At 38.3% G+C, this 26,921-nt stretch overlaps 2 protein-coding genes across 80 annotated transcripts in view; one reads left to right on the forward strand and one right to left on the reverse strand.

The window, feature by feature from the left end:
* The first annotated feature begins 42 nt into the window (after positions 1 to 42).
* On the forward strand, positions 43 to 8,715 carry nudt19 (nudix (nucleoside diphosphate linked moiety X)-type motif 19). 30 transcript variants are annotated; one of them, XR_012382551.1, is made up of 5 exons: positions 43 to 883; positions 2,362 to 2,635; positions 3,136 to 3,495; positions 3,602 to 4,637; positions 5,325 to 8,715. XR_012382551.1 is itself a non-coding variant. In XM_073907163.1 (4 exons), exons 1-3 carry the CDS (start codon positions 131 to 133, stop codon positions 3,366 to 3,368), a joined length of 1,194 nt encoding a protein of 397 aa, XP_073763264.1. In that variant the 5' UTR covers positions 43 to 130; the 3' UTR covers positions 3,369 to 3,408; positions 3,575 to 6,521. The 30 variants fall into 30 exon arrangements, 5 of the variants coding, with proteins under 5 accessions (XP_073763264.1, XP_073763265.1, XP_073763263.1 ...); XR_012382554.1 differs by having other exon boundaries at positions 2,362 to 2,619; XR_012382532.1 differs by having other exon boundaries at positions 2,428 to 2,635.
* celf1 (cugbp, Elav-like family member 1) overlaps positions 6,764 to 26,921 on the reverse strand; it is a 35,011-nt gene continuing 14,853 nt past the window's right edge. For 3 of the 50 annotated variants that reach the window (XM_068222393.1, XM_068222380.1, XM_073907066.1), the window contains 10 exons: positions 23,054 to 23,188; positions 22,169 to 22,248; positions 20,863 to 21,024; positions 19,606 to 19,663; positions 18,519 to 18,689; positions 16,833 to 16,949; positions 15,454 to 15,642; positions 12,099 to 12,242; positions 11,809 to 11,980; positions 6,858 to 8,714 (listed from right to left, as the gene is read on the reverse strand). In XM_068222393.1, coding sequence (XP_068078494.1) covers positions 11,853 to 11,980; positions 12,099 to 12,242; positions 15,454 to 15,642; positions 16,833 to 16,949; positions 18,519 to 18,689; positions 19,606 to 19,663; positions 20,863 to 21,024; positions 22,169 to 22,248; positions 23,054 to 23,188 — 1,184 coding nt within the window. In that variant the 3' untranslated portion in view covers positions 6,858 to 8,714; positions 11,809 to 11,852. Of the gene's footprint in view, positions 8,715 to 11,808; positions 11,981 to 12,098; positions 12,243 to 15,255; positions 15,277 to 15,453; positions 15,643 to 16,832; positions 16,950 to 18,518; positions 18,690 to 19,605; positions 19,676 to 20,862; positions 21,025 to 22,168; positions 22,249 to 23,053; positions 23,189 to 26,921 lie in introns of all 50 variants that reach the window. The other 47 variants (XM_073907083.1, XM_073907064.1, XM_073907077.1 and 44 more) reach the window with 25 other exon arrangements.

Here is a 26,921-nt window from a genome sequence, read left to right on the forward strand (position 1 = left end):
TCAATGATCAAACAATAAAAACACTACCATTTTATCAGTGCTGTCCTTCACGACATGTCAGGTTAGTTGTCGGACGTCGAAAGTTTCCGGATAGGTTCTCTCAGTGATGAACAGGTAAACAGGCGTCAGAATGAACACGGCGCTGAAACACTGGAGGGAAGCGGCGACGGTGATTCTGACGGCCGGGCTGAGGCGCGCTCCGCCTGCAGACACTCTTAAAGCAGGGCTGGAGAAAGTCACAGATGTAGCGCACAAATCTGCCTTTGACTATGAAGTGCTCCTGCTGAAACGCAGCAGGAACAGCGGGTTCATGCCCAATGCCTATGTGTTTCCTGGCGGTCTGGTAGACGCGTCGGACTTCTCCAGCGAGTGGCAGGAGCTCTTTAATCCCTTCACCAAAGCGCCCAACTACGGCGTCAAAGTGGTGAAGCAGTCGCCGGAGACCAGGCCGCCCATCTTCGCCACTGACAGATCCCAGCTGGGCTCTCCGATCCCGGGAGACGTGGCTTTCAGGATATGTGCCGTGAGAGAGACGTTTGAGGAGTCCGGTGTGCTTCTAGCTCTTCCCAAAGACGAGTACAGCGTGACCCGCACGCGCAGCCTGGATACGCAGCCGAGCCTGACCAGACTGAGCGGACAGTGGGGCACAGAGGTGCTGTCAAAGTGGAGATCTCGGGTTATTGGAGACCCTGCCAACTTCATTAAGATGTGCAGGGAGCTGCAGTGTCTGCCCAACATCTGGGCTCTGCACGAGTGGGGGAACTGGCTGACACCCATAGGCTTGTACGGCAAACAGAGGCGATACGACACGGCCTTCTACATCTGCTGTCTGCAGGAGACTCCACACACACTGCACGACGACAAGGAGATCGTTCACTTTAAGGTGTGTGTGTACAAATTACAGCGGTGACCTGTTAGATGTTTGCTGTGTCCAACATTACATTATTATCTGGTAGATACAGCTAGGCATGGGATGATAACCGTTTTCAATGTACACCGCGGTTTAGAAAAGTCAAGGTTTTAAAACCGCCAACATTTTCTGTAAGACCGTTCCAAAGGTAAATGTAGGATTTTTTATTTACATTTTTGTTTGGTTTTTAGGACAGCAGTATCTTTAGCAGAAAACAATATCCTAATATGTCGTTTTAAATAGTAAAGAAATCAGTGTTTTTTAAACAAATGAAGACGGCAGAAGTCAATGATTCATTTTCATTATTTAGCCTGACATGTTTACTGCTCCAAAATATTATAAATCTTTGATATATATATATATATATATATATATATATATATATATATATATATAGACTTCATTGTTTTCAAAAAGGGAACGGTTTTTGTTTTTTTATCCAGACATTTAAAAATAATATATTTTAGAGCAGTAATCACAATACTGTGATATTTTCATTCAAGGTTATCATACCATCAGAATCTCATACCGGCCAATGCCTAGATACAGCACCATGGAACAGTCATAGATCATTTATCTAGCAAAATAACAGCAAATAGTTGCACACTATGATGAACCCTCGTTAATATTCATAATGATACAAGGTGCTTATTAATTAGTTATGCTGCTTCTAATTAGTGCTGTTCATCAAATGACTAAAGGCCAAGAAACAACTACTAATGAACTAAAACTTTCCCAGACCTTACCCCACCCCCATACTTACAATTAATGGGATAGATGATCACCCATGACAATTCTGTCATTATTTACTCATCTTTAGGGCCAGACAGAATTTTTTACTATTTCTGTGGAGAATTTTGTAAAAAAAAAAATGCAGAATGATTTCAGGAGTATCATAACTAAAACTTAATATATGAAATAAAGTAATGCCTTTTTAACTTTTCTTTAATGTTTCAATGCAAATCTGGTTAGATCCACTTATTCAATAAACAAAGAAAGTCTCTCATATCTATTAAAAGACACATTATATTACTTTACAAACTGTATTGTAAATAAATCAAATAAACACTTTATATTAGTCAGTAATATTCCTAATTAAAAAGTGAAAAAAGTGTTTTGCGTTCAACAGAAGAAAGAAATTCATGAACACTTATAGCCACATAAGTGTGAGTGAATGTTGAAGAATGGTGAACTATCTCTTTGGAATGTCAAGACTTCATTGTTGATATCAGAGCACACCAATGATGATGCGCAACCCATTTATTTTATAGAACATAATTAACTAAACTCAGAAGTGTTGGAGAAATACACCTGAACAATTACCTGCTAAAGAACCACCTAATATTCAGGTGTAACTGGATGTTTTTAGTTTGGTTCATTATATAGAGGATGGGGTTTATGACCTGTACTGCAGCCAGGTGACCATTGAAATGTTTGGCTTCTCTTTTCAGGAAGTGTGATGGTGTGCACTGTGGCAAGTGAACTGTGCAAATAACGCTACTGCTTTGTTCTGTCAGTGGTCCACGCCATTAGACGTGCTGCGCAGCTACAAATCGAGGGACATCTGGATCGCTCCCCCGCAGTACTATGACATTGGGCGAATGTGCCGCTTTCCAGCTCTCAGAGATCTCCATCACTTTGCCTGGCAGAGGTCTTCAGAGGGCTGTGAGCAGTGGCTTCCTGTTCACATGCTGACCTCTGATGGCTTTGTAAGTCTTTTACCAGGTAATTATGTTAAACAGTACATCACTGGAAACAATAGCTTATGTAATCTTTCCTGGGTGCTCGCTGATAGTACAGTGTGGATGGCACCATTCCTCTCCATCCTTACATTTCTGGTCTTAAAGGCTTTTTTTAATATGCTGCAAGTTTGATTAGGAAGAAATTGAGTGACATGGAGCAGGAATCTCTGACTTTGGACCAATCCAAAGGGGCACATTTCCAGTTTACAGATGTTTTGTGGACCTACATTATTATTTTAGCTCTCTGAAGGCAAGGTGTTTTGGCTGCTGTGTGCACAGGAATGGTACAAGCTGATTTTAACACACCAATCAATAAACAAATGACATAAATGGGTAAATCAGTATTAAGTCATGAAAGTGCACACTCAACTGAAGACTGCAGGGGGTTTGGGTGTCTTTTTACATGACAAATGCATACAATGTCTGTCTGACAGACCGATGAAGCCTTAAAGACTCTAATAATCTCTCTGGTCTGATGTTTAGGGGACACTATGTACCAAGAGAACGTGGACTCATCTGGAAATGGTGGCGGTGTTCTGAAGACTGAGAAAAGCCTAGAAGAGCTCCGGTGGGACAGTGCAAACCTGCACCGTATTGTTGGTCACGATCCATATTCAGTGTCTGTCCAAATTAACATCACGTCCAGTTATAATCACCTGTGTCCTGTCAGTGGTGCAGATATTGATGACCTCTCTAAAAACAACAGTAAACTCTGACAGATAGCAGTGTTGACATGACAGATGGTCTAGATCCAGGGTGTCCAACCCTGTTCCTGGAGAGCCACCTTCCTGCAAATTTTAGTTGCAACCCATATCAAACACACCTGCCTGTAATTATCACATGGTGTTCACTTCTTAACTAATTGGTTCAGGTGTGTTTGATATGGGTAGCAACTGAAATCTGCAGGTAGGTGGCTCTCCAGGAACAGGGTTGGCCACCCCTGGTCTAGATCCAGGGTGTCCAAACTCAGTCCAGGAGAGCTGATGTCCTAAATAGTTTAGCAAAAACACCTGGGCCAGCTAATCTAGTTCTTAAGCCAAGGTCACACTGGACTTTTCTCCCCATGGACTTACATTCATACGTGTGCAAACGCATCAGACCGAAAACGCAAGTTCCTGTGACAAGTTTCGCAGTTTGCTGCATTGCAAACAAAGTTCAAGCTTGGTGAACTCTGACCTACAGAATCACATTGTGTGGCTGCTTAAGACTAATCAAGGATCAAAACCTGACCTTTCTGGAGAGATATTTAAACTATGGACCAATCGCTCGCTTTTTTAAATGTTTAGTCATCTTGGTTAATCCTGCCCCTATTCACAGCACCATACTACAGAATTTAGCAAGCTCAAACTCTAGTGTGACCACAGCATTACTCCAATTTCTAGAAACATTTGTGCAGGTGTGTGGAGACTAGTTGGAGCTACAGTAAACTCAGCAGGACACCTGACCTCTAGGACTGTTTGGGCATCCCTGGTCTGGATAGAATTTAAAAAAGTAATCAGGTCATTTCCACTAGAATGACCCTAAACCTATGCAATATAGTTTGATACGGGCTATCTTTGAGTATGAAATTGTACTTGGTACTCGTTTTGTAGTATGAATGTAATTTAGATACTGTCAATTCACCATGTTGTCATCTTGGTGGTGCTTTCATTCAGACTCCTCTTTCATCACACAGTTACCAACTCTATAGAAGGGAAGGTTGTATCTTTACTTTTGTCATGTAACAAACTGAAATATCATGCTCCATTCAGAAAAGTTCATTCCTGTGCCCTATTATTCCTTTGGAGGACCTCTTTGAAGGGATTTGGGCATAGGGATGAGCTCTTCTGAACTGAACGCTGTGTGTGACACTAAACAACTACCTTGCTCAAAGCATCCTGGCCTGAAGTGTCCATCAGTTGTTTCCTTGGAAATTATTTCATTTCTTTAAAGTGGCCAGTTTTAGCACTTCAGTTTGGAGCAAACACTTCAACATGGACAACATAGTTTTTAGTTTTAGGGCCCACTCACACTATGCTATCCGTACCGTGCCCAGGCCCATTTCCCGGATCATTTGAGAATTATGAGTGCGCTGAATCTGGCTCTAGCACGGTTCACTCGGCCAGCCCTGGACCGGTTGGAAGAGGTGGGCCTGAGCACAGTTCACTTGGCCTTTGGCGCGGTACGCTTGTGTGTGAGTGCAAAATGCGCCAAAGCCTGAAACTAAAAGCGAGACGTGACTTTAGGGGTTGTTTCATATGGATTTATTAATCAATCTTACTGTTCAGTGAACGCAAACTGCCGTAGTTTATTAAAGATGAGAACTCTTCACTGCACGACAGCTGCACGCCTTCAGCAGACCTCCTCATTCCTGCAGCGCAAGAGCTTTATGATTGTTTATGAGCGCCAAAAGTGGCGGATCTGTTCGGCGAAATATCTGACTGCGTATCACCGCATCCAAGGAATGTTTGGCGAGATATTTGACTGCATATCACTGCGTAACAAACCACTGAAATGATATAACTAGAAAAATCTCCACTGTGCGGCTGAGTGAGAGACCGCTTCTCACTGAACAGCGCAGCAGCGATGACGCAAGTGTGCCGAGGCCCATTTGTGGTGTGAATGCGGGCCGTCGGGGGAGACGGGAGGGGGGACAAGCGTGCTTTGGCCCGGTTCGAGGCAACAGTACCTAGTGCGAGTACGTTCTTAAGTTCCCTTTAGAGCAGGAGTGTCAAACTCAGTTCCTGGAGAACCACAGCCCTGCACATTTTAGCTTCAACACACCTGTAGGTTTTAAACAAGTCTGAAGGACTTAATTTGATCAGGTGTGTTTAGTTAGGGTTAAAGCTAAACTGTGCAGAGCTGTGCTCTCCAGGAACTGAGTTTGACACCTGTGCTTTAGAAGATGATATGCCCTGTTAGGAACACACTGAAGTAACTTACTTGACTTGGACTTGTTGTCACAGCTATCAAAGGATATTTTCTTTATATAATCTTCATTATATACTTATCTTCAAGCTCTTTCCCCCCTCCTGAACCTAAAAGTTATTCTAAAGAAAGCTGGAAACTGATAACCATTGATGTCCAGAGTAGTAATACTAAGTGTCTAAGCAGTCCAGTGTTCTTTAGAATATATAGTGCTTAACAGAAGAACCACACAGGTCTAACCTGTGAAGGGTGAATAAAAGATGACAGAACTTTCCTTATTGCTTGAACCATGTCTTTAATTGGCCAATCTCCATCTGATTGATGTTGAAGTGGTTAAACATGTAATGTTAAAGTCCCTTCATTAACAACTAGGGTCCATTATATTTGTGGTTTGTGCACAAAATGGAGGTGTAAACATTCATACCATGCAAACGTTGTGATTGACTTTTTTTTTTAATAAAAGTCAAAAGAAGCATGTGTAGCTGTAAGTAAATTCTTATCAGATTGAACTTAAATGAAGCACTTTAAATCATCATATGAGCCATGATCATTACTGGAGAAGTTCACTCGGGTGTACATTCACTTTTAATAAAGGTTTCTACTTAAACTTTAGAAATCAGACCTCTGGGGTGTAAAACCTTTTGTCTGCTGTAAACTACGTGTTTGCAAAAACCTGCGTTTAGTTGATCCCAAGCACGATCACAGTTGGAAACAATGTCTTCCTTCAGTATGACGGGGTTTGCACTGGTTCCTCATGGACTGTTAAAGTGTGTGATGCATGTTTGATGAAAATCCTGTTCAAGAGAATGACTTTGAATCTGTTTCAGTTTTCCCAGATTTGAGCGACAGTTTCTGAGGATTTGACTGTTGTTGAGTTTAATTATTCAGGTACTTGTCTTTATTGATGATTTACTTTTGATCTACAAATGCAATTATGTTCATGTATTAAAGTGTAAAACTTTCACATTTGTTCTTCAATAATGTAACATTGCAGTTAGGAACTGACAGCTTTTGAGTTTGCAGACCACAGGACTTCATGAGTAAACATTAACCCTAACTATTAGGCACAAATATTACACGTATCTGATAAACATTTAACTAAGCATGTCAATGATCTAGACTTTGACTATTACAATTTATAAGACTGCCTAACGCTACAACCCAGCCTTAACATTAGGTTTCATGATGGAATGGAAAGAGACTCAAACTTACATTATTTAATGATTACATTAACACAACAAAGGCTTGATTTCTGGCATTTTTAAATTGAGGAAAGAAATGAATTCAGACACGGCATGTGTGAATCTTTTCAAACAGTTTAATCATACATAAACTAAAGAGAAACTACCAGATGACTGCTTCATGGGTGCCCACTTTGCTATATTTCTGAAAAGACAGTAGTGCGAAATCCTTAACCAACCTTATACAACACACTGATTTCAGACATCTAAGAAATTCTGCACTCTCTACACTTGCAATGAAAACCACACAACTTAAATGACAAAACAACTTAAAAACATCTTAAATCAGTTAAAGGCTGCTTTGTGGAGTAGACTTTTTTTCCTTTGTGTTTTAGTTGTACAGGTTGATGTTTGGTCATGGCGTTACGGTCTACATGCTTCTACTTAATGGGATTTACACTGTGAAACAACTTATGAAGTAGAAAAAGGCAAACTCTGTACAAATCTTAAATGTTAAATACAATCACTCTGTACCAGTAATGACAAACATCCCACAGGAAATTGTTTGAACTCAGAGAGTACATTTGAACTCACAAAACAGCAGCTTAAAATCTAAATAGAAAACAACCACCTCAACCCCCGATTGGATTAGTCTGTCAGAATACATCTTTTAAAAACAAGAAAACTCCCAAATGTAGCTCTTCGTTCATGTTGGACATTAGAGGGTCGCCCCTCAAATTAAAAGTTAAGGTGAGCTCTATCATTCAGTCCACAACTTGTACAGAGAAAAAGAAACAGGGAGGGGGAAAACAAAAGCTTGCAAGCCGAGTGTAAAACAGACCAACGGTGTGGTTATAACAAAGCATCATTAACTGAACAACATCTTAAGAGCATATGTTTTGCTGTAGTAGGCACAATTTATATCTAAGGACTCACAAGAATACATCGTTAAAACTCATAGCCTAAGCACATTGTAATGTTCTTAAATCTTAATCCATCGAAATGAGACCATAATAGCAGAAGCCGTGAAACGTATTGCAAATGTAACCAACAGCGACATGCAAAACTTTTGGCACCACTTTATTCATCTTGACTTTGAAACAGAACTAGATCACATTTTGCTGAGGATTTCAGTGCACTTACAAAAACAAAAAGAACATGCATGCTTAATATTTACCTGTGACAAGAAATTCAACTCTGCTCATTCTATGCATTAATTCAGACTAATCCTGATTTTCACACAATAAGGAAAATGAAAAACATGTGCCCGTGTTGGCTCGACACACACACACAAAGAAAAAAAAAAAGGCAATTCAAGTGTCTATTGTAATGTCACTCTGTTAATAGAAACTCCCAAAAATTACATCATGCCAACTATCCTAACACAAAATTACAAAGTTTATCCTCGACTTCAGCAAAATGTGACGAACACATCCTCTAAAAGGTTTAGAACTAACAGTGAGAGAAAGAGGGAAACACACCCACGCTGGAACACACACACACAAGTGATTCTACAAACTGAATGGCTGCTTTGAGAAGAGACAAAAAAACAACTCAAAAAAGGAGTACAATTAGAAGCGCTAGGAAGACTGCTTGAAAACAATAAAACTCCCATAAAGAGAAGAAAAACATAAGAATCGGAAAAATTAAAAGCTTCGGCAGAAACCTAGTGGTTATGTTTGAACGTTCTAGAAAAATAGACTCTTTGCTCTATCGGAAACAATTTTCAAGAAACTTTTTACACTTCCAGCAGTCTTTCTAACGCCCCCTATTGGCAGCACAAATGACAGAAATGAACATCACACAAAGGAACAAACAAAAAAAGTAATCAACAAGCGTCAAAAGTTAACAAAATAAAGGTCAAGTGTGAAATTTCAAGCGTCAGAGAAGCGAAGAGGACAACGGACTGGACGATGAACTTTTGACGTCACATCGACATGCTAGGCAAACGATGACAAACGGGCACGAAGATATCTAGAACAAAAACAAAAATAAAACGAATAACAAACCTAGGTTAAAGCATAACGGAAAAAAGGAGAAGGGATGAAAACAAATAACACAAATTCATGAATGATTATTTTTTCTGCATGGGGAGTAGGGTGGGGGGGTTCAAAGGTGCACACATCATCTAAACACAAAACACTGAATGCGACAAAGGAAATGAGGAGGAAATGTGGGAAGAAAGAGGTAAGCACCATGCCAATAGTGAACAAAGGGAATAACATTAAACGACGACAACAAGAACAACAACACCGAGAGAGACGACACAACCTGCCTATGACTGCTATCACATCTCAACACTGTCCTGGACAGTTCCACTTCTCACAAACACATTTATTGTGTTGATTTAGAGACCAAGGGAAAGAGAGAGAGAGAGAAACAAAAAGAAAAATTGTGCTTCAATGTTTCAGCTCTTCAGTGAAAGTCCTTTTATTTTGTGCTTCAGCTCTGAATTGTGTGGGACTGTGGAATAATGCATATAGATTTGGAGCTGCTCATATTGGTTGGTGACACAAACGAGTACAGTTCAGCTACATTGAACTCGGTGAAGGACAACAGCGTGATGGAACATAAAACCCATACAGAAATTTAAGACTTGATGTGTTTGGCACATTAGTGGAACTACTTCTGCACTTATTTGGAAAGGCGCACAAACGCCAGTCAATTTGCTCTGGATCAATAATGATAACAATAATCTGCCTGACAAACAGAATCCCTGCCTAGAACAAGTTTACAAGAATCTTTGGATTGATCAAAATGGTGATTCGTGGCACACTTCCACCTTCCTTCCACTGAATGGTTTTGTGATACAACTGTGTTTCTTTGAACAGAGGCACAGATCAGGGAGAGGGAATCCCTGCGCTAGCATCTCAAGAGGGGCTTCACACCTGGGTTCAGTCTAATGCAGCGTCTCTAATGAATTAAAAACAAACTAGCAAGCAAAAGTGGCACATCCGTTTCCTCGTCTGGATCGAGAAGCGTGGAAAACGGTACGATTGCGAAGTTCACAAGAGCTGGCTTCTTTGCAATGAAAACAATATATAAATATAATAATAATGCACCATTAATAAATACAAGCGTTTCAAAAAGTGACAACAATAGTGAGGTAAATGTGAGAATACAATTCCACTAATACAGCTCTGACTAATGGTATGGTGCGAGGAAATGACTCACAATGATGCACTTAAGGATATTACACCGAGTAAGAGCTTTAGACTGAACCGTGGATCTGCTTCAGAGCTCTTGGTACAATTGTTTGACTTAACAGGCGACACACTACATCTAGTGAAGAAAAGGGCCACACATCAATAGTTTAAACAATCGGTGAATGCATCCACAAAACTTCACATTAGGATTCTACAAAAACACTGTTGAATCTTGAGAGATTTTCTTTTTTAAACAACCGTTTTAATTCAGAGAAATTATTTAGGCAATATTATAAAACCTCTATAAAAATAGAAAAGGCATAATAGTTAAGTAATATACACTATCTGGATAATGATTTCTTCTCAGTTTCCATAAAAACAAGCTTCTCACCTCACGACCCTGCAGGACTCAGATTGGCGTTAACATCTGATTGAACACTTATTATTAACATTATTATTAATATTCAACTAAAGCGAGCTGCGTGGAGTAACTACTAAACACACAATCACAAGGTTAACCATGATGAGGATTGCAGGAAGGGTCTGGATAGACCACCTACAAACACTGAGAATGAAATACTGATCACACACTCCACACACGCTTTTTTTTGGAAATAAACTTCAGTTAAGTGGCCATGAATTCAGCAATTGTAAACTTCCTTCTTTTCCGCTCGGTTTCTTGGCAATGTCATCTCTCAGTCTCTTTTCCAGTATGCAAATATTGCTAAAAGCTTTGACGCGGACCTCTGGAATCGAGGCGTCAATTGAGTAATACATCAAATGACCACCAAAAAAACTCTAATAAAATCTATACAAATGCCATTTTAAAACCGTACGTGCTACCGGCAGATTCTTCAGCGTTGAATAAAAATCTTGGGTCAGAAAAAGGATTTGCTTTAATTTGAGGCTTTAAGAGAAAAGTAATGAACTGAAACGAAGCGCTCCATCACTTTTTATGTAGCAGGTGAGTAGAATATTACGTTTTGGTCTGACAGAAAGGTGAGAATGTCCTGAGAGTAAGTGTAGCATCTCCAGCCAACGGCCAACACTGAAGGATTAACCGTCCTCTATGAACACGTGATATAATAGTGTTTGTCTTTGTTAGAATGTAAAAAATGTGATTAAAAAACAAACATCATCATCATCATCATCAATACTGTTGTCAGCTGAGCCCTCCAACAGAATACATAAAACAGACGTTTGAAGCAATGTCACATCACCCTCATTGTGAAGACACAGACACATTAAAAATAAATAAATAAATTAGTGAAATAAATAAATAAATGAATTAAATAAAAAGGCATCCATGAAAACCGAGTCTAATGGAGGAGTGCAGCCTGACTTTCCAGATGCTCGAAATAATATTTCAGGTGACTGATTATCTTTTGCACCGATGCAGCAAGCCTCCTTCATTTTCTAGAAAGGCAGCATTGTAGGAGGCATCAGCATTACACTGTCCGAATGTACTACAAGAGTCTAGTGTAAACACAGGAGAACATCTACAGGGGCCAGACCGGAGTGATCAACAGTCTTAGGGACTGAAAGCAGTCACGCAGGCTGGCTTTCATTGTGTAACATCCTTTTGACGCAAGATTTATACACAGCAAACTTGTAATATGGCACCAAAAAAGAAAAAAAAAGAAAAAGATTTAAGGGAAAACAAAAGATCAACAAAACAATTAGAAAGATAGATATCGATATATAAATGTGAAAAAGAAAAACAACAACAACTCATTTCTCCTTGGAACAAATTCATAATGTTAACAATTTGCATGTTGTCTTTAGGTTATCTGCATGTTTTTAAGGTTAAGAGAGAAGATGTGTAGGAAAGGCCAGAGAAGTAAAAGGAGGATTAGGAAAGACGGGTGTTAAGGGTTGGGTGTGGGGGTCATTAGAGCTTTCCAACGTGACACTCCACTTACCAGAAAAACATTTTCAAACCAAGTCCATTTGAGAGCAAAATCACTCAGTATGGCTTGCTGTCATTTTTAGATCGTTTAAGTTGCACCTTCAGCCGCTTCATTCCAATCTGAAAACCGTTCATTGACTGAATGGCTGCCTGGGACGAAACTGGATTGTCGTAACTTACAAAGCCTAAAAAAAGAAAAACAACAACAACACACAAATGGATTCGAGTTATTTAACGACAACACACAAATCAAGGGACAAATCAAGTTACAACCATGTGTGTCTGTAACACGGCTCCACTCACCAAAACACTTGCTAAGGTTGGTCTGTTTGTCAATAAAGACCTTGGCAGAGATGACGTTGCCGAAAGGCATAAACATCTGCAACAAATCCTGATCACCAAACTCCTGTGGCAGATGGTAGATGAACAGGTTTGCTCCTTCAGGGCCTTCAGAAATTGAGAAAGGAAAACATTTCTCACATTCTGGGTCTAAAAGCTTTCCTAAATCTTTATTTTCAATGTTTTGTCACGTGCTTCTTGCTGACTTAAAAGAAGATTCTGTTTTAAATACAACTTCAAGCATGCTGCTGTTTGCTACAGAAAATAGCCCAGCCATTCACAAGCCTATACAACTCAATTTAAATAAAAACATGCAGATTGCTGGATTTAAAGAGACCTTAAAATGCAAATATATTAGTTAAAAGGTTAGTTCACCCAAAAATTTAATTCTGCTATTATTTAGCAAGTACTCAATGAATGTCATGTTCCTAACCCCTGAAACCTTTGTTTGACTTTGGAACACAAATGAAGATATTTTAGGTGAAATCTGGCCACTCCCTCACTCTACATAGAAAGCAACGATCCAGAAATGTTCAAATATACCAGAAACATCTTCAAAAGAGACCATATACTATAGTGGTTCAAGTTTTATCAAGCCACAAGAGCACTTTTGTGTGTGTGTGGGGTTGCACTGCTGATGCATTACCTGACATTGACCTATGCTTTGCACTGACATTTACCCCAAACACTCTCAAGCAACTCCCTCTGTTTGAAATAATCTGCTTATGAACATGTCCTACACTGACAAGAAGAAACTAGAGGTTAAACAGATCACGGTTGATTAGTGATTCGTAAGGATTACAACCCACGGTTCAGAACATACAAGACCCGCAGATTAGGCTAATACTGTTTTTTTTTTTTACTTCGATTAATTTCAAATTTGTAATGATCATAGTCATTGAAATTACATGTATGAAAGCATTTGGGCTTTCCTGTAAAATTTATTGATGACGGAAGTAGTTGTTGGTAGGTTATTCAGGATTTGGTGGGTTTCTTAGGTTATTAAAGGTGTTTTCTGTCACTACTTGTTTAGCCTGCAACATTGCATTCAGTCTAAGCTGCATGATTCATCATTAAAAGATCAGGATCGCAACATCCATGTTTATTATTCCTAAGAGATTCAGTCTTTAGGATTTTGAGTCATTTATGAAGTTACAAACAGTCAAACAACACAGAAGTGATGGGATAACAGTTTATATTTTAGATAAAACCACTGACGTTTATGGTAAACATTAAAATCACTGTCATGTGAATTTAACTTGATGCTCAAATGAAAGTTGCAGGCCGCAATTACATTAACCAATGGGTGGCAACAACCGGCCATCAAAAATATGCCACTGAATACTTCTTTAAAAATGATACATTAAGCAAAGAAATATGAAGATTTTATGAGGGAATAACTGAATCATTTATTGAAAATAAGACAAAAAATATATAGGTTGTACAAATTATAAATGTTAAATTTCTACATTTAGCGTCATCAGCAACAGTGGTAACAGTGAACTTTTCACACTACTGAAGATTTCACAATTTATTTTTATTTTGCTAATTTTCATAAAATTAAAGGTTCTAAGTTTTGTTAAAACCAAAAGTATCTTACAGTGTTGTTTTTGTAATAAATGGAAAGCCAATTAAATTTCGTCACTGTCACGGTTTATTCTTTATTTCTCCTTATACTTTATTATTATTATTATTATTATCATCTTCCTTGTGTTGCTCTGAAGTGTTGATTTTACTAATTAATGTTTCTTTTCTTTGGCACCTGCCGCTAATTTGTATTGTCGCCTTTATAAGCGGAAGCTTCGTGTGTGTGTTGGGGGTGGCTCTCTGTTTTCCAGTGCCTTTGAGTGATCCTCCCGATTTTTACTCTCTTGAGAGTATGACCCGTACTTGTTGAGAATCTCTACGCATCTTGTCCTGATAAAGGTCTGAGACTTCTGTGCATGTCTTGTGCAGCCGCTGCTGAGGAGCCATGCTGGTGTTGTTGCCGTTAATTAATTCATTGTTGATCTATGCTTTATTTATGCTTTCTCTATGGTTTATGTTTTGTGTATGTACGTTTGTTTCAGTAATTGTTTTGACTGAGAAATATCGTTTAATTAATGATCCATAATTTGATCAGACACTTATTTTCTGGTCTTGAAATAAATAGAGAATTGTACTTCTGAGTTCCGTGTCCTTTTATGTTGCTAATCCCTTCCCTAAACGAGCCAAAAAAAAATACTGAGGTTCGTATCGGTCACCTTGGAATAAGGTTCTGTCAGTGTTCTGAATGATTTTGAGATATTGAGCTTTAAAAATTATTGCATTCCATATAGCAACAGTTTTTTATAAAAAAGTCTTAAAATGAAAACTACTTATAAAAACATCTCATAATGTAAATAAGATGTCATTTAATCAGAATGTCAATAACTCGGTTGACAAAAATGTCTGATAGAACCTTATAATTCTATTCTCTTCCCCATTTTGACTGATCCAAAAAATGGTCCAATCCATGACTAAAAAACCCTAAAGTGATCCGAACCATGTGATTTGTGGTCCGTTAGGAGTCCACTAGAAGAAACTATTAAATAAACTCATTTTTGTTTTATGCGCACACTTAAGTATTGTAGCTTCACAATATTCAGATTATTTAGGTATTTTAAAAAATTCAAGTCCATTGCTGTCAATAGAGGATTAGAGGGCTCTTGAATTGGCCTTGAATCTTAAATTTATGTTGTGAAAATCTCAACTATTCCATTAATTAATTTTTTGTGTGAACTAACCCTTTAATAAAGAAGATCTGCTTACTTGCTACTGCCATAATGACTACTGACTATTTTTGTTCTATATTGAAATATAGATTTTCAGATCTGGTTACAGGCTTGACATTGTGTGTTATACATTTAGAAATTTCTGGATGATTTTATTAATCTTTTTGACCATAAACAGTTCAGTAACTGGTAATAGAAAATACTGCACAGAAAAGCATGCCACTAGTTTTCCACTAGACTCAAAGTTGTATTTAAGCCAGAACACTCTTTAAATTCATTGGCAAGAGAGCTGCTTGTATGGATACTCATTTTTAAACAAACCAAAAAGTAGCAAACGGACAAGGTGGAGAGTGATTATGATTTCTTACCCACGCTCTGATTGAGACTTGCTGTTGCAGCATATTTAAAACAAGAATGAATTCTTAAGATGGTGATCACAAGAGCCACATTTATATACACAGACTGAAAAGCATCATGGGCTAAAACAGATCTCAAAAGCTGACCCTTCTAGCATGAACTTTTAATCCTCAAACCCAAAAGTAACTACTCTTCTCATCAAGACTCACCTTCTTTTTGGCTGCCAGCAGCGCTAACGTTCTGCTGGGACAGTAAACTCTGACTGTAGAGGCTTGGCAGAGCGGCAGCTGCATACTGCTGGATCCCAGAATAGGCCGCCTGAGTCAGAGCCTCCATAGTGCTTCCAGAGCCGTTGGAGAGACCTCCGCTGCCCAGACCACCATTTAGAGCAGCCATGCCTGTGCACACAGAAACACAGCACAGCATTCAGACATACACAGAAAAACTACTGAGAGAAACCACATTCAGACACGAAGACACAGAAAAAAACACAAAGCAAAGGAAAATTAAAACAAAAGGAATAACACACCAACAGCTTTTTAGGCAGGTCAAACACAAGTGGTCAGTGCTAACTAAAAAAATAAAATAAATAAAAAAATAATAATAATAATAAAAAAGGGGCCCAAATGTTTTATAAACAAATGATTCAAATCATTCAGAACTTATTTTTCATGTTTAACAAGGCTGTATTTATGTGACATTAAATAAAGTAAGTAAAGTAAGTTTGATAAATGACTTGGAAGACAATGCTGTCACGCGGTGGCCTTTGAAGGACAGACATTTTTGATTCTGGAGGCCATTAATAGTATAATAACACTAATACTAAGATGGTTGAGGCATTTACAATGACCAAAAACAACATTTCAGATGTTTTTACAATGTGCTCAGCCTGCTGGTTAGTCCATTTACACATAGTATTATCCTCACATGATTATTTATATCAAAATCACATTGGTCGAAGGTGTTTCTTTCATAGTTTATGCAAATATTTTCTCATCAAACAAAAAATGTAACCTACTCAGTTATGCTCATATGTTTTTATGCGCATTTTCAAAATTTATGTGCATCTTGGCGTTTCCATCAATTGATTTTTTATGCACATATCCAAAATATGCATAAAAATGTGTATGGAAACAGCTATTGTTTAAGTTTTAAAATATTAAGCCCTGACAACAACTACTGAAATTAGACATCAATAATAATTGATAATTGTAGTAAGCACTAAAGCTTCAGAATGGTTTTTAATAAATGATGTGACACTGACGACTGCTGAAAGATGAGTAGTATCTTCAATGTAAATCGTAATAAATCTTAATATTGCTCTAATTGTTTTGTAATTAATAAACACACTGACCTTTTCATCACAAAAAGAGGAATATCTTTGTAACTACCCTCTGAACACTGATTTATTATGACAGATTTAAAAGCATCTAGGAGGCAACAGGGTGACGAATTTGTGTGGTATTCTTTGGGTTGTGCGTGGTTGTCAGCTGACCACTTGTAATAAACCAACTGAGATGGATCTTGATAGCTTTAGCAACACCATCTTGACATGATACAAAAGCAATCAAAGTTTCTTCTTCCTTACTTGCTAGGGAACTCATGTTGAGACCTGCTCCAGCGCCCGCAGCAAGAGACTGAAGAGCACCTAAAGATGCCATGGGGTTCACAGAAGAACTAGTACTGGAGGTGGGAGAGGAACCTGCTGTGAGGGCGAGAGAAAACAACAACCAGCACCGACACATTACTAAGACTTCAGACATGTCAATTTAGATTTCACATGCTGTCATTGCACAAAAACTAGTAAAGCAACTCAGACTGACAGAAAACAGCAATGAGAGCAGTCGTGTATTTCAGAACAAAACATGAACCGCAATGATCAAATACACAAGAGAGCTCTTGGAAAAAACTGATGGCAATTACCAGGAATAAACATGCACAAGTAGCTATGCCTGTTTAAAAACAGTACACATTACAGTTTGGGGAAATTTGTATACTTTAAGTCAGAGTTTCAGATCATTAACATTAGCCATAATATTTTAACAATAAACAATATTTTAATCTTTAACCATATCAAGCACGTATTAATGCATTAGTTCATGTTATGAATACAAATGAAGGAATAATGGTCTACAATATGATACTATCTTTTGGTCGTCTTTAGCTTTGATGGCTTGAGGCTCATCATTGTTCCCATGGTTACAAGTGAGCAAATGTCACAGATGACATCAGTAAGCCACCATTTATGAAACATTTACTAGTATTCTATGGCAACACTGATATTACACATGACGATCACTAAGTTGCATTGCAAAAGTTTACAACTTGGCTATCAAACAGAAGCAACAGACATTTTACAAAGGGACACGACAATAAAATGAATATTGCTTGGCAAACCTAGTCAAAAAAGGTATACAATGTGAAAAATGCATTTCTAAAAATGCATTTCTTTTTTTTTTTTTTTTTTGCTTGCAAAGTCTCTGGGGTAAATTTAAAGCTTAAACTAACATGCCACCTTCCACTGTATATCAGCAACCTGGCCTTTGTCCCTCCATTTCTCAACCCTGGTTGTCATGGCCCACTGCACAATTCATGCCTTTTTCTTTTCACTTCAGACATTTGTTTCAATTCGACCTTAAGTGCACTGCACATAGATAATCCGCATTATTTTGGTTTGAAGGGAACAAATAGATTTCTTTTAAATGGCATTCTAGTGGTATAAATTTACATTGTATTTATTTACAAGGTTATGTTATGCCGCACCTTATGCTTCTCTATCAAGAAGATGCTGCAAGCAATGCCGTTTTGTAAATTCATGGATGAATGAACATGCTCAGGTAAAGAGCAATAAAGATGGGATTAAGAAGGAAGTGCAACTTTCTAAACTAACAGATGTACAAAATATGCAGAGGTGTGGGGCACCAAGACCAGGGTTGAAATGCGCTGCTTTACTTACAGATGGAATAAACATGCACCGACACAATAGATTACCTTATTTATTTAGGTTAAGATTTATGATTACTTTGCTCATTACTTAAAAATACATTACGATTTAAAAAATATATTTATACTTGTTGGACATTAAGCTTAACAAATGCTGTTAGATTGTTTATTGTTTATTCATCATACCTTACACATTGATTAACTCAATCATGCTGTACTTCACTGTGTAATAAACCTTGTTATTGGCTAGGATCTGAATCTCACATACAATGATAAGATGCAATAGTTAGGGACAGGAGGAAGAGGAGGAGATTAAAAAAGCGGGACCAACCCTTGTAGGCATCCCAGGCAGATTGAGCAGGCTGTCCGGAGGGCGTACCTGAGCTGGTGAGGACGCTGAGAGGGGAGCTGGAGGTGGTCAGCGCACTGCTACCTGTAGGTGTGGCCTGTGTAGCACTCGCTGCTGCTGCTAATGCAGCCAGATTTTGCATGGCATTCAGACCTGCCGCAGATCACAGACCACACAGAATGACAAGAATTCAATTAAAATAGACAACACTATACTTGAGTCCCTCTCAGTAACATTCACAACCTTCTTTCTTTACTCTAAACTGAACAGACAACACTCTTAAAACTGCAAAACTATTTTGAGCTTTCCGAAGAACCCTATAATAGACCTTGTATAAGGATATGTACAACAAAAAAAATAATAATAATAAAAGTTAAAAAAGACTAGGCCTTTCACACTGAAATTACAGGAACTATTATAAGAACTAGTCATATATGTTATAAGAACTAGCCACCAGAGCTCCAAGAGAACTATTTTCCTGACTGCATTCACAGAACTCTGTCGTAATGCAAGCCGGCCAACAGAAATTCAAGCACTGCAACAACACAACTGGAGGATGGAGGATGGTGTAGTGCACTTACTGATCATGGAGATGGAAAGTAGACGACATACAATTTTTGCATTCCAAACAGCAAAAAGAACTAAGTCACCAATGACAAGTGAAAAAAAAAGAACGAAGCCACAGACAAAAACACAACAGGCAACTGCCTCTACCACCAGCTTTATTAGTGTATAAGTCTTGCAACACTTTAAAATTCTGTGCTTGTGTTTCCTATGGCAAACATTGGGTTCCTACTGTGCTAAATTAGACCCTGCTCTGAAGTAGAGGCCAATTTTGTTCACCCAAATGGTGTTCCTAAAACTGTTCCCAGTTCCTGTGGTGTGGACATGCCAAAAACATTACTCCAGTGTGAAAGCCCCTATTGTAACAGACTAAAAAATAAACATAGAAAGACATCATGGCTATTGAAGTTTCTTCGAAATTAAGTAGGACATATTTAAGTTATCTGCCAATCAGCCAAGAGGTGTTATCCTGTTATGGACAGAGCAAAGCACGTCAGACTCTCACCTGACATTGGATGGAGATTGTTGAGCGCATTTCCAGAGGAAGCAGACTGCTGTAGAAGCTGCAAATAAAGCTAGACATTACATCAAAACAGAGAACAGAGAGAGTCAGGACTGCATCCAGGACTGTGATGGAGAGGAGAGAAGGAGAGAAGAGGAGAGAATAGGAGGAGGAGAATAAATCAGGCAACAAGGCAAAATAAAGTCAAGCAGGAGCAAATGTGGGGAAGAAGACAAACAAAGTGGAGTGAAAAGTTAACATTCAGGGGCTTTACGAAATTATAAAAGAAATTAGAAGGACTCAGAGAAAGATTAGACGGGGAAAAGATGAAGATAGAAAAAGTTTTCACAGCACACCCATGGAGCAGCACTAACACATTCAAAAAGGGCTATAGTTCTGTGCTGGCCTACTAATAAACGGTAACTGAGCTTTTAGGAATGACCAATAATGGACTGTCAAGAGGGAATTTGAAAAGCCAATTTAAATGCAGCTAAATAACAGCCAACCACAGACCTGTAGCCCATGTGCTCAAACACAGCAGAAAAAACACAGCAAACTTAATGGCGAATCAGACTCATTAAATTAAAAGACTCTTGAGGAAACTAATCACTACAGATGCAACTAACAACTTATTACAGTTTGGAGAAAGCAAAAGCTAATTTGGATGGGGTATCACAACATATTACTATATTATAACTGCACCAGTACTGAAACTCGCATAATTTAGGGGATGGTGAAAATCAGCACAAATAAAAATATCACACTAAAACTAAAAAGCACAAACTTAAATAAAAGTAAAACTTTAATATAATATGCAACACTGAATTTTTTCTCGCATAACAACTCGAAGGTATTCTATATAATCTGTATAATAAATATATCCTGGTGCAGTATGGGAACGAATGAGAGTACTTTATGTCCACTATGGTTTCAGACGTGACTACAAATGTCTGTCCCCTCAAATAGTGCCCCATTTAAAGGCATAAAAAGTAATTTCAGTCACAGATAATGATTCGTGTATAGTTTCTACAGCTGCACAAACTCAAGTTAAAGACTAGTAAATAGTGAGATTATGACACCCCTATTTGGATCAAAGCCAAATTCTTTGTGCTTGTTCGACTATGTGAAAAATGTTTTAATCAGACTTTGCTGTACATAGCTTACGCAGTGCACTTTGCAGATTTTACAGTCTTTTTTTTACACTTGTGTCGCTGTTTCTACATGCACAGAAATGTAACAGCATCTGTTCTGTGTACTCACTGCAAGGTACTGTGGGCCCAGTGAGTTCAGCCCTGTAAGGTTTCCCCACATGGAGGCAGCATTGAGCTGTTGCATCTGTTGCTGCAGCTGCTGGGCGATGCGTTTCTGTTCTTTATCCTTCTGTGTGTCTGCAAACTTCACCACGATGGGAGAAGAACAGCCCTGAGAAAGACACAAACAAGACATTAAATGCACTAAACCAAATTTGGAAAAAGAAAAAGCAGTAAAAAGGAAGAAAAAGAAGATCATGCACATCAGTAATCAAATAATACTTCCAAAACCTATCAGTCTTTTCTTACTTTAGAAATAATTGTGACTGCATTTCATCATACAAGATCTGCATTTACAAAATCTGCACTTTCTATCAAAAAAAAAACTACAAAATATGAAGCATCCCAACAACTGTAAATACAAACATGTTAGTTTTAAAATTAATTTTAAATTATTCATGACAGTATTCCTAATAGCCTAGGTGAACACACACGCGCACACGCACACACACACGCACGCACGCACGCACACTGATGCAGTCCAAAATAGAAGTTAGCAGGGTTTCTGCAGGTATCACCAAGTTAAATTTTAAACTTAAAGACATTAAGGCCATTATAAATGAAATTTTAGACTTATAAAGGGCTAAAGGATAAGAAATTTTTCAAATGGCCAAATGGGATAGATTTTCATTGGCCCTACCAAAAAATATTACAATTTAATACATTTAATAATATGATAATAAATGAAGAATTAACATTTTAAAAATTTCTAATCAAAATATTTTAAATATTGTGTAAAAACAAGCCAGCTCTACTTGCATCCACACTCTTTTTCCCCCAACATAAATTCTTTAAAATAAGATAAAAATAAGCAAGTTTAAAGTTTAAAAAAATATAAGTTTAAAAAAATATAATAAACTAAATCTATGCACAACAATCTATCCAGGTCGGTGTCCTCAGCAGTAAACACATGCAGCACTTTTAAACAAATGTTTATTGTAAGGTAAATACTTAAACCATTATGATAATTAGAGTTAAAAATTACCTTTTTTAAATAAAAAGTTTATATTTTATTGAGATGGTTGTTGGTGATTGTATGGGTTTTGGCCAGATTGGGTAATAATACATGAACAAAGAAAAATTAAGACCCGTTTAAAAAAGATTTAAGACCTACAACACAATATTTCAGAAGATTTAAGACTTTTGAAGGCCTAAAATTTAGATTTTGAGATTTAAGACATTAAGACTTTAAGACCCCGCAGATCCTCCGAGTTAAAAACAAATGAAATGGAGAAATGGTATGCATGTGCATTTACCTCCATAGTCTGTGACTGGTGCATGGATTTGATGGCAGACTGGGCCATCTGTCTCGCTGTGAATGTGACGAAGGCACAGCCTGCAGACACACGAGTTGCAATGAAAGTAGATCACAAAAAAAAAAAAAAAAAAAAAAGACACCAACTTCTGTGAACCACAAAAATCAAAAACTAGAAACACTCATGATGATCATGCAGTAACAACCCTATCAAAACAAGCCCAAGCTCTTTGAAAAGTGAATGGGTTTTAGGACTGCCGAGTCACTATGGGTTGTGCCAATCACTTAAGCAGTTCCCATGGTGATGGACAGAGTTCATTCAAGCCAATTTTAAAATAAATAGCGTGGGCCTCAATGTGCATTACGTTCCCTTGGTTACACTTTAGTTAACTTAAATGACAGTGCAGATAAATGAGAGCTAGAAACAAGAACAATACAGAAAAGTATCTAAACTGAATGATTAAAGCAACTCAATTTGTTGCATGCAGTCAGGGTTATGTAACCTCCTATATCAGCTGCCATGCTGAGTTTGGGATGAATTAAGCCATTTTCATTTTGGCCTACAGAAGCCAACTGATTCTCATTTTGTCTGTGATGAATTACATCTGCAATTATTAGTTACTCAAAACACAGCCATATCAAAATAACTAAGAGTAGACACAGTGACTAGTGAAGATGTACTTCATGATTATTAGTGTGCTGCCCTGGGGGAAAGACTAGATGTTAGATTCATGCTTGTATGTGGTACAAGTCAAATTACACACATGATGCGATACGCTGCCGAAAAATGAACAGCACATATTTGAGTGCACCGTATCACATCATGCATGTAATTTACTTTAAATGATGATAATGACATTGTACGTGTGTTTTAGATGGCTCTCACCACGGCTTAGTCCGTCTGGACCTCTCAATATGCGGCACTCCTCGATTTGACCATATGGAGAAAACATGAGTCTGATGTCGTTCTCATTGCACTTCTTTGAAATCATTCCAACAAACAGCTTTCTATCTTCTACCGCTGAAAAAAAACAAAAGCATGTAATGAAAAACTGCCTGCTTTGACAAATTCTTCATGCAAAAGACCCTCATCTTCATTTAATGTTATACAACAAACTAAAACAGTCATAAGGTGAAATACTATTAGACATAAATGCTTTTTATTGTAACAAATTTTAACTTGTTCTGATGAAGACAAGAGTTAGTCCAGTCTTCAGTTTCATGACCTTTCAGAAAACATTCAGAGATGCTGATTTGGTGCTTACGGAACATTTGTATCATTTTAAATGTTTATGGAAATCATCATGGGTGACATTTGGAGGGCAGATGCATACCCCTAAATCGTTGAATTTTATCCATCAGAAAGACAGATCTAGCCAGTGCTCAGCAGCAGTTGGTTATAGCTCTGAAATAGAGGTCTGCATTCCCATGGCTCTCCCATGAGAACTTGCAGGACTGACTGGATTTCTTGCAATGCGGGATTAATTTTCCTTATAGCAGACGGAACCTCTTGTTTAATTTGAATGAGAGCGGGCAGACAAACAGAAAACTCCTATTCCTGATGTCCTTTTAGAAAAGCATATCTGCACTTTAAACTGGATTTATACTTTAGCCTGGCTCCGCATCAGTTGTGAGTTGCAAAGGCTTTTCATTACTTACATCTACCATTGTACTGAGGACTATATACATGCAGGCATTGCATAGATGGACTACAAGGCCGCAGGACGCAGCAAAGAACGTCACTATAAATTAAAACTACTTTATTATTTTATGCAGCAGCCTTACATTTAAAAGAGAAACATAAGGGTGATCATACGCAAAAAGACCCCAGACTATAAGGCCAGATGTTTTCTTTCCCTGATTTATTTATTTATTTATTTGTTTAGCGCATGTACTCATGTGCGATCAGAAAACTGCCCGTCTCTCCTTTCACTCCACCCCGAATCCCCAGCTGGCCCTCCTTGGCCCAAGGTATTCGGCGGGCCGAAAAAGGCCAGCCGCTGGCCCCAAGAAAGCCCCGGAAGTGACAGTGGAAACGACACTGGCCTTGGCTCACTTGCTTTAGGCACGATAGTGAAAACGCGGCTATTAACATTACTAGCCATTTTGTGAGCTAGTGCAGCGTGTGCCTGACTAGAGTAGTGTTTGGAGGTGGGCGGGGAAGGCTGTTGCCTGTCACGTCATTTGGGATGCCTTGTTGAGTGTTGCTGCACTAAAAACATTGTATTTTGTATTTATCTCTTTTATCTTTTTAGACATTAATCTGAATCGTTCAGTTTGCAATGCGTACCGAACCGAAAGTCTCCTACCGAACGGTTCAATACGAATATGCGTATCATTACACCCTTATATTTGCAAAAATGTGCACTTTAATTGACATCCCTAGACATAAAACAGAGAGGTAAGCTTTTCTTATACAGAGCCTCATTACAGTTGTAAAGTTTTGTAAAAATCCATGTATTAAATGAATCTATTAAAAAATCTTTGGCAAGAATTATGCATTATAGGCTTATATTTTAGAGAGAACTAAAAGGAGTAGTGTTGTGCCAAGAAATGCACCCCTGCTGTAAATTGCAACCCCTCTGAAATGTGCACCAGACATCAACTTAAATTTCTTTTCTTTCTTTTTTTATTTATAATAGAGTTCTGACTACTAATGACAGTGACTAAGGCAAGTTCTATGAATGGAAACCTTACCCTACAGAAGATATACATTTAAATAAATAAATAGATTTATTTACTATATTCATTCATTTTCTTTTTGGCTTAGTCCCTTTATTAATATGGGGTTGCCAAAGCGAAATTAACCACCAACTTATCCAGCACGTTTTATGCTAAGGATGCCCTTCCAGCTGCAACCCATCAGGCTCGATACATTAGTCTATACTGGTCTATATTTTTATTTTTTATTTATTTGTAAACCTAGTTTTAGAAAGCATTTCACTTCTTGTTCTTGCTTGATCTATCAAAATAATAATCATATTAACCTGGGTTTTAATCAACTACGGGCTTTGATTTTTTTTAAAGGGTCACAAAACACCAAAACACATTTTTTGAGCTGTTGGCAGTCGTATATGTGTCCCACACTGCTAAAAACACTATTAGGACACCTATATTTCCCTAAAAAGTGTAAATTGGTTGTTTTTGCGTTATTTCAAGCAAAGTCGTACTTCCGGTTTGAAACGAATTTTTGAAGCTGCGTTACGGTCATGACATAATAGCCTGTATTCCAGCGTGCAGACTGGACGTCTGTGCCAGAGTGTGTCTTATTACGTCTTACAGTGTGATGCATTAATGCATGAGTAAGGCTTGGTTTAAACCAATTAGCGCGCTCTATTCTGCAACTTCATTAATATTCATTACTGTCAGAGTGTTTAGACGACACTCACACCACGTTGTATTGGCAAAACAAGCGTGAAGTGTTGCTTTTATAGTTTGCTGCAGTTAAGTTTCGTTTTCATTTTCTCTCTATGAGAGCTCAGTCTCACGTGTGGATTAACCGTGTACGCGACGCTCGACAACAATAACTTACGTGTCTAAGGAGGAACATTGTTTACCTGAGAGCTGTTCTCATCTGCAAACGCTGAGATCCGGATTTGCTTGTAGTCTTCTCTTAATAAAGACGCGGCTCTAGTTGCTGGTGATTGTCCTGTCTCTACAGATTTGGTAAGTGAGCGACTAGTGCTCTTTGTTTATTCAGTTTGTTCGTATCGAACTAAGTTAACCATTGTAGGGTTAACTAAGTTAACCAGTGTAGGGTTTTCACCGCATTTAGTGACCGGAATAACACACGCGGCTTTCTGACGCAACCTGCCATGTGCATCTAAGTTTCCGGGAAATGCTGAGGGTTTTTTTTCTCTCATTCGCCGTGCGGTATCAAACATTGCATGAAAAATACACGCTTAGAGCAGTTCCTCGAATCAAATATCTCGTTTGTCGCGAGGGACATGACTAAATGAATTCCCTGAATGAAAGAGCCAAACTGCCACCATTTAATAATTTGGCAAATAATTCGACTACAGATGTCCATGTAGGTTGAACACCATCACTTTCTACTGTGTGTGTGTGTGTGTGTGTGTATTTTGACTCTGAAACTCACGTGCCCAAATAGACACTCCCACACCATCCCACTTTTCTTCCTCCGACACTCCCCCCTAAACAGAGCTGGACACGCCCACTTTTCTGACTTTTTCCAAAGTAGAGGTGTGAAAACACCCTGCTGAAACGAGGGGGTTTCATGGCCCTTTAAATGTAGACTGAGAATGCAAATAAAAGTCTAAGAAAGAGGTGCGAGCATTTATTCACAGGGGTGCATTTCTCATCACAACACTGGGACTGCAGTGAGATCATGAAGCAGATCAATGTTGATCTTTCTTTCGGTGTGTCAGTGAAGAAATAAACAAAACAATAGGCCTATTTTAAATATGGAAAATTTATCAGATGGTAACGACTAAACAGCACTCGTTAATATTTTAGCATGCTTTCATTTTTGTGAAGGGCCAGTAGGCAGTCCCTATTTCCAAGCCCTGATGTGGCTTTCAAACACTGCTGCGTCTGTGTCACTCTGTGGTAACATGAATCAAATAATTTTAGCCAATCACAGACATTACTGTTGAGCATATGAGAACAACTGGCAACCCATAACTTCAGTTATCCCATTGACTGCAGACCATTGCTGCACCAGACAACACATGACGTCCAGTCAGCTGACTAGTCTTCTGACACATTAGATTTTCCGGATATTTGGCAAGCTT

This window comes from Danio rerio, chromosome 7 (assembly GCF_049306965.1).
Source record: "Danio rerio strain Tuebingen ecotype United States chromosome 7, GRCz12tu, whole genome shotgun sequence".
NCBI classification, from domain to species: Eukaryota; Metazoa; Chordata; class Actinopteri; order Cypriniformes; family Danionidae; genus Danio; species Danio rerio.

Excerpts from the sequence above, each read along its gene's own strand:
- nudt19 (XM_073907163.1), top strand. The coding sequence starts at position 131 with ATGAACACGGCGCTGAAACACTGGAGGGAAGCGGCGACGGTGATTCTG. Across the intron at positions 884-2,427 it reads AGGAGATCGTTCACTTTAAG|TGGTCCACGCCATTAGACGT; the intron begins GTGTGTGTGTAC and ends TTGTTCTGTCAG. Across the intron at positions 2,636-3,135 it reads CTTTGTAAGTCTTTTACCAG|GGGACACTATGTACCAAGAG; the intron begins GTAATTATGTTA and ends TCTGATGTTTAG.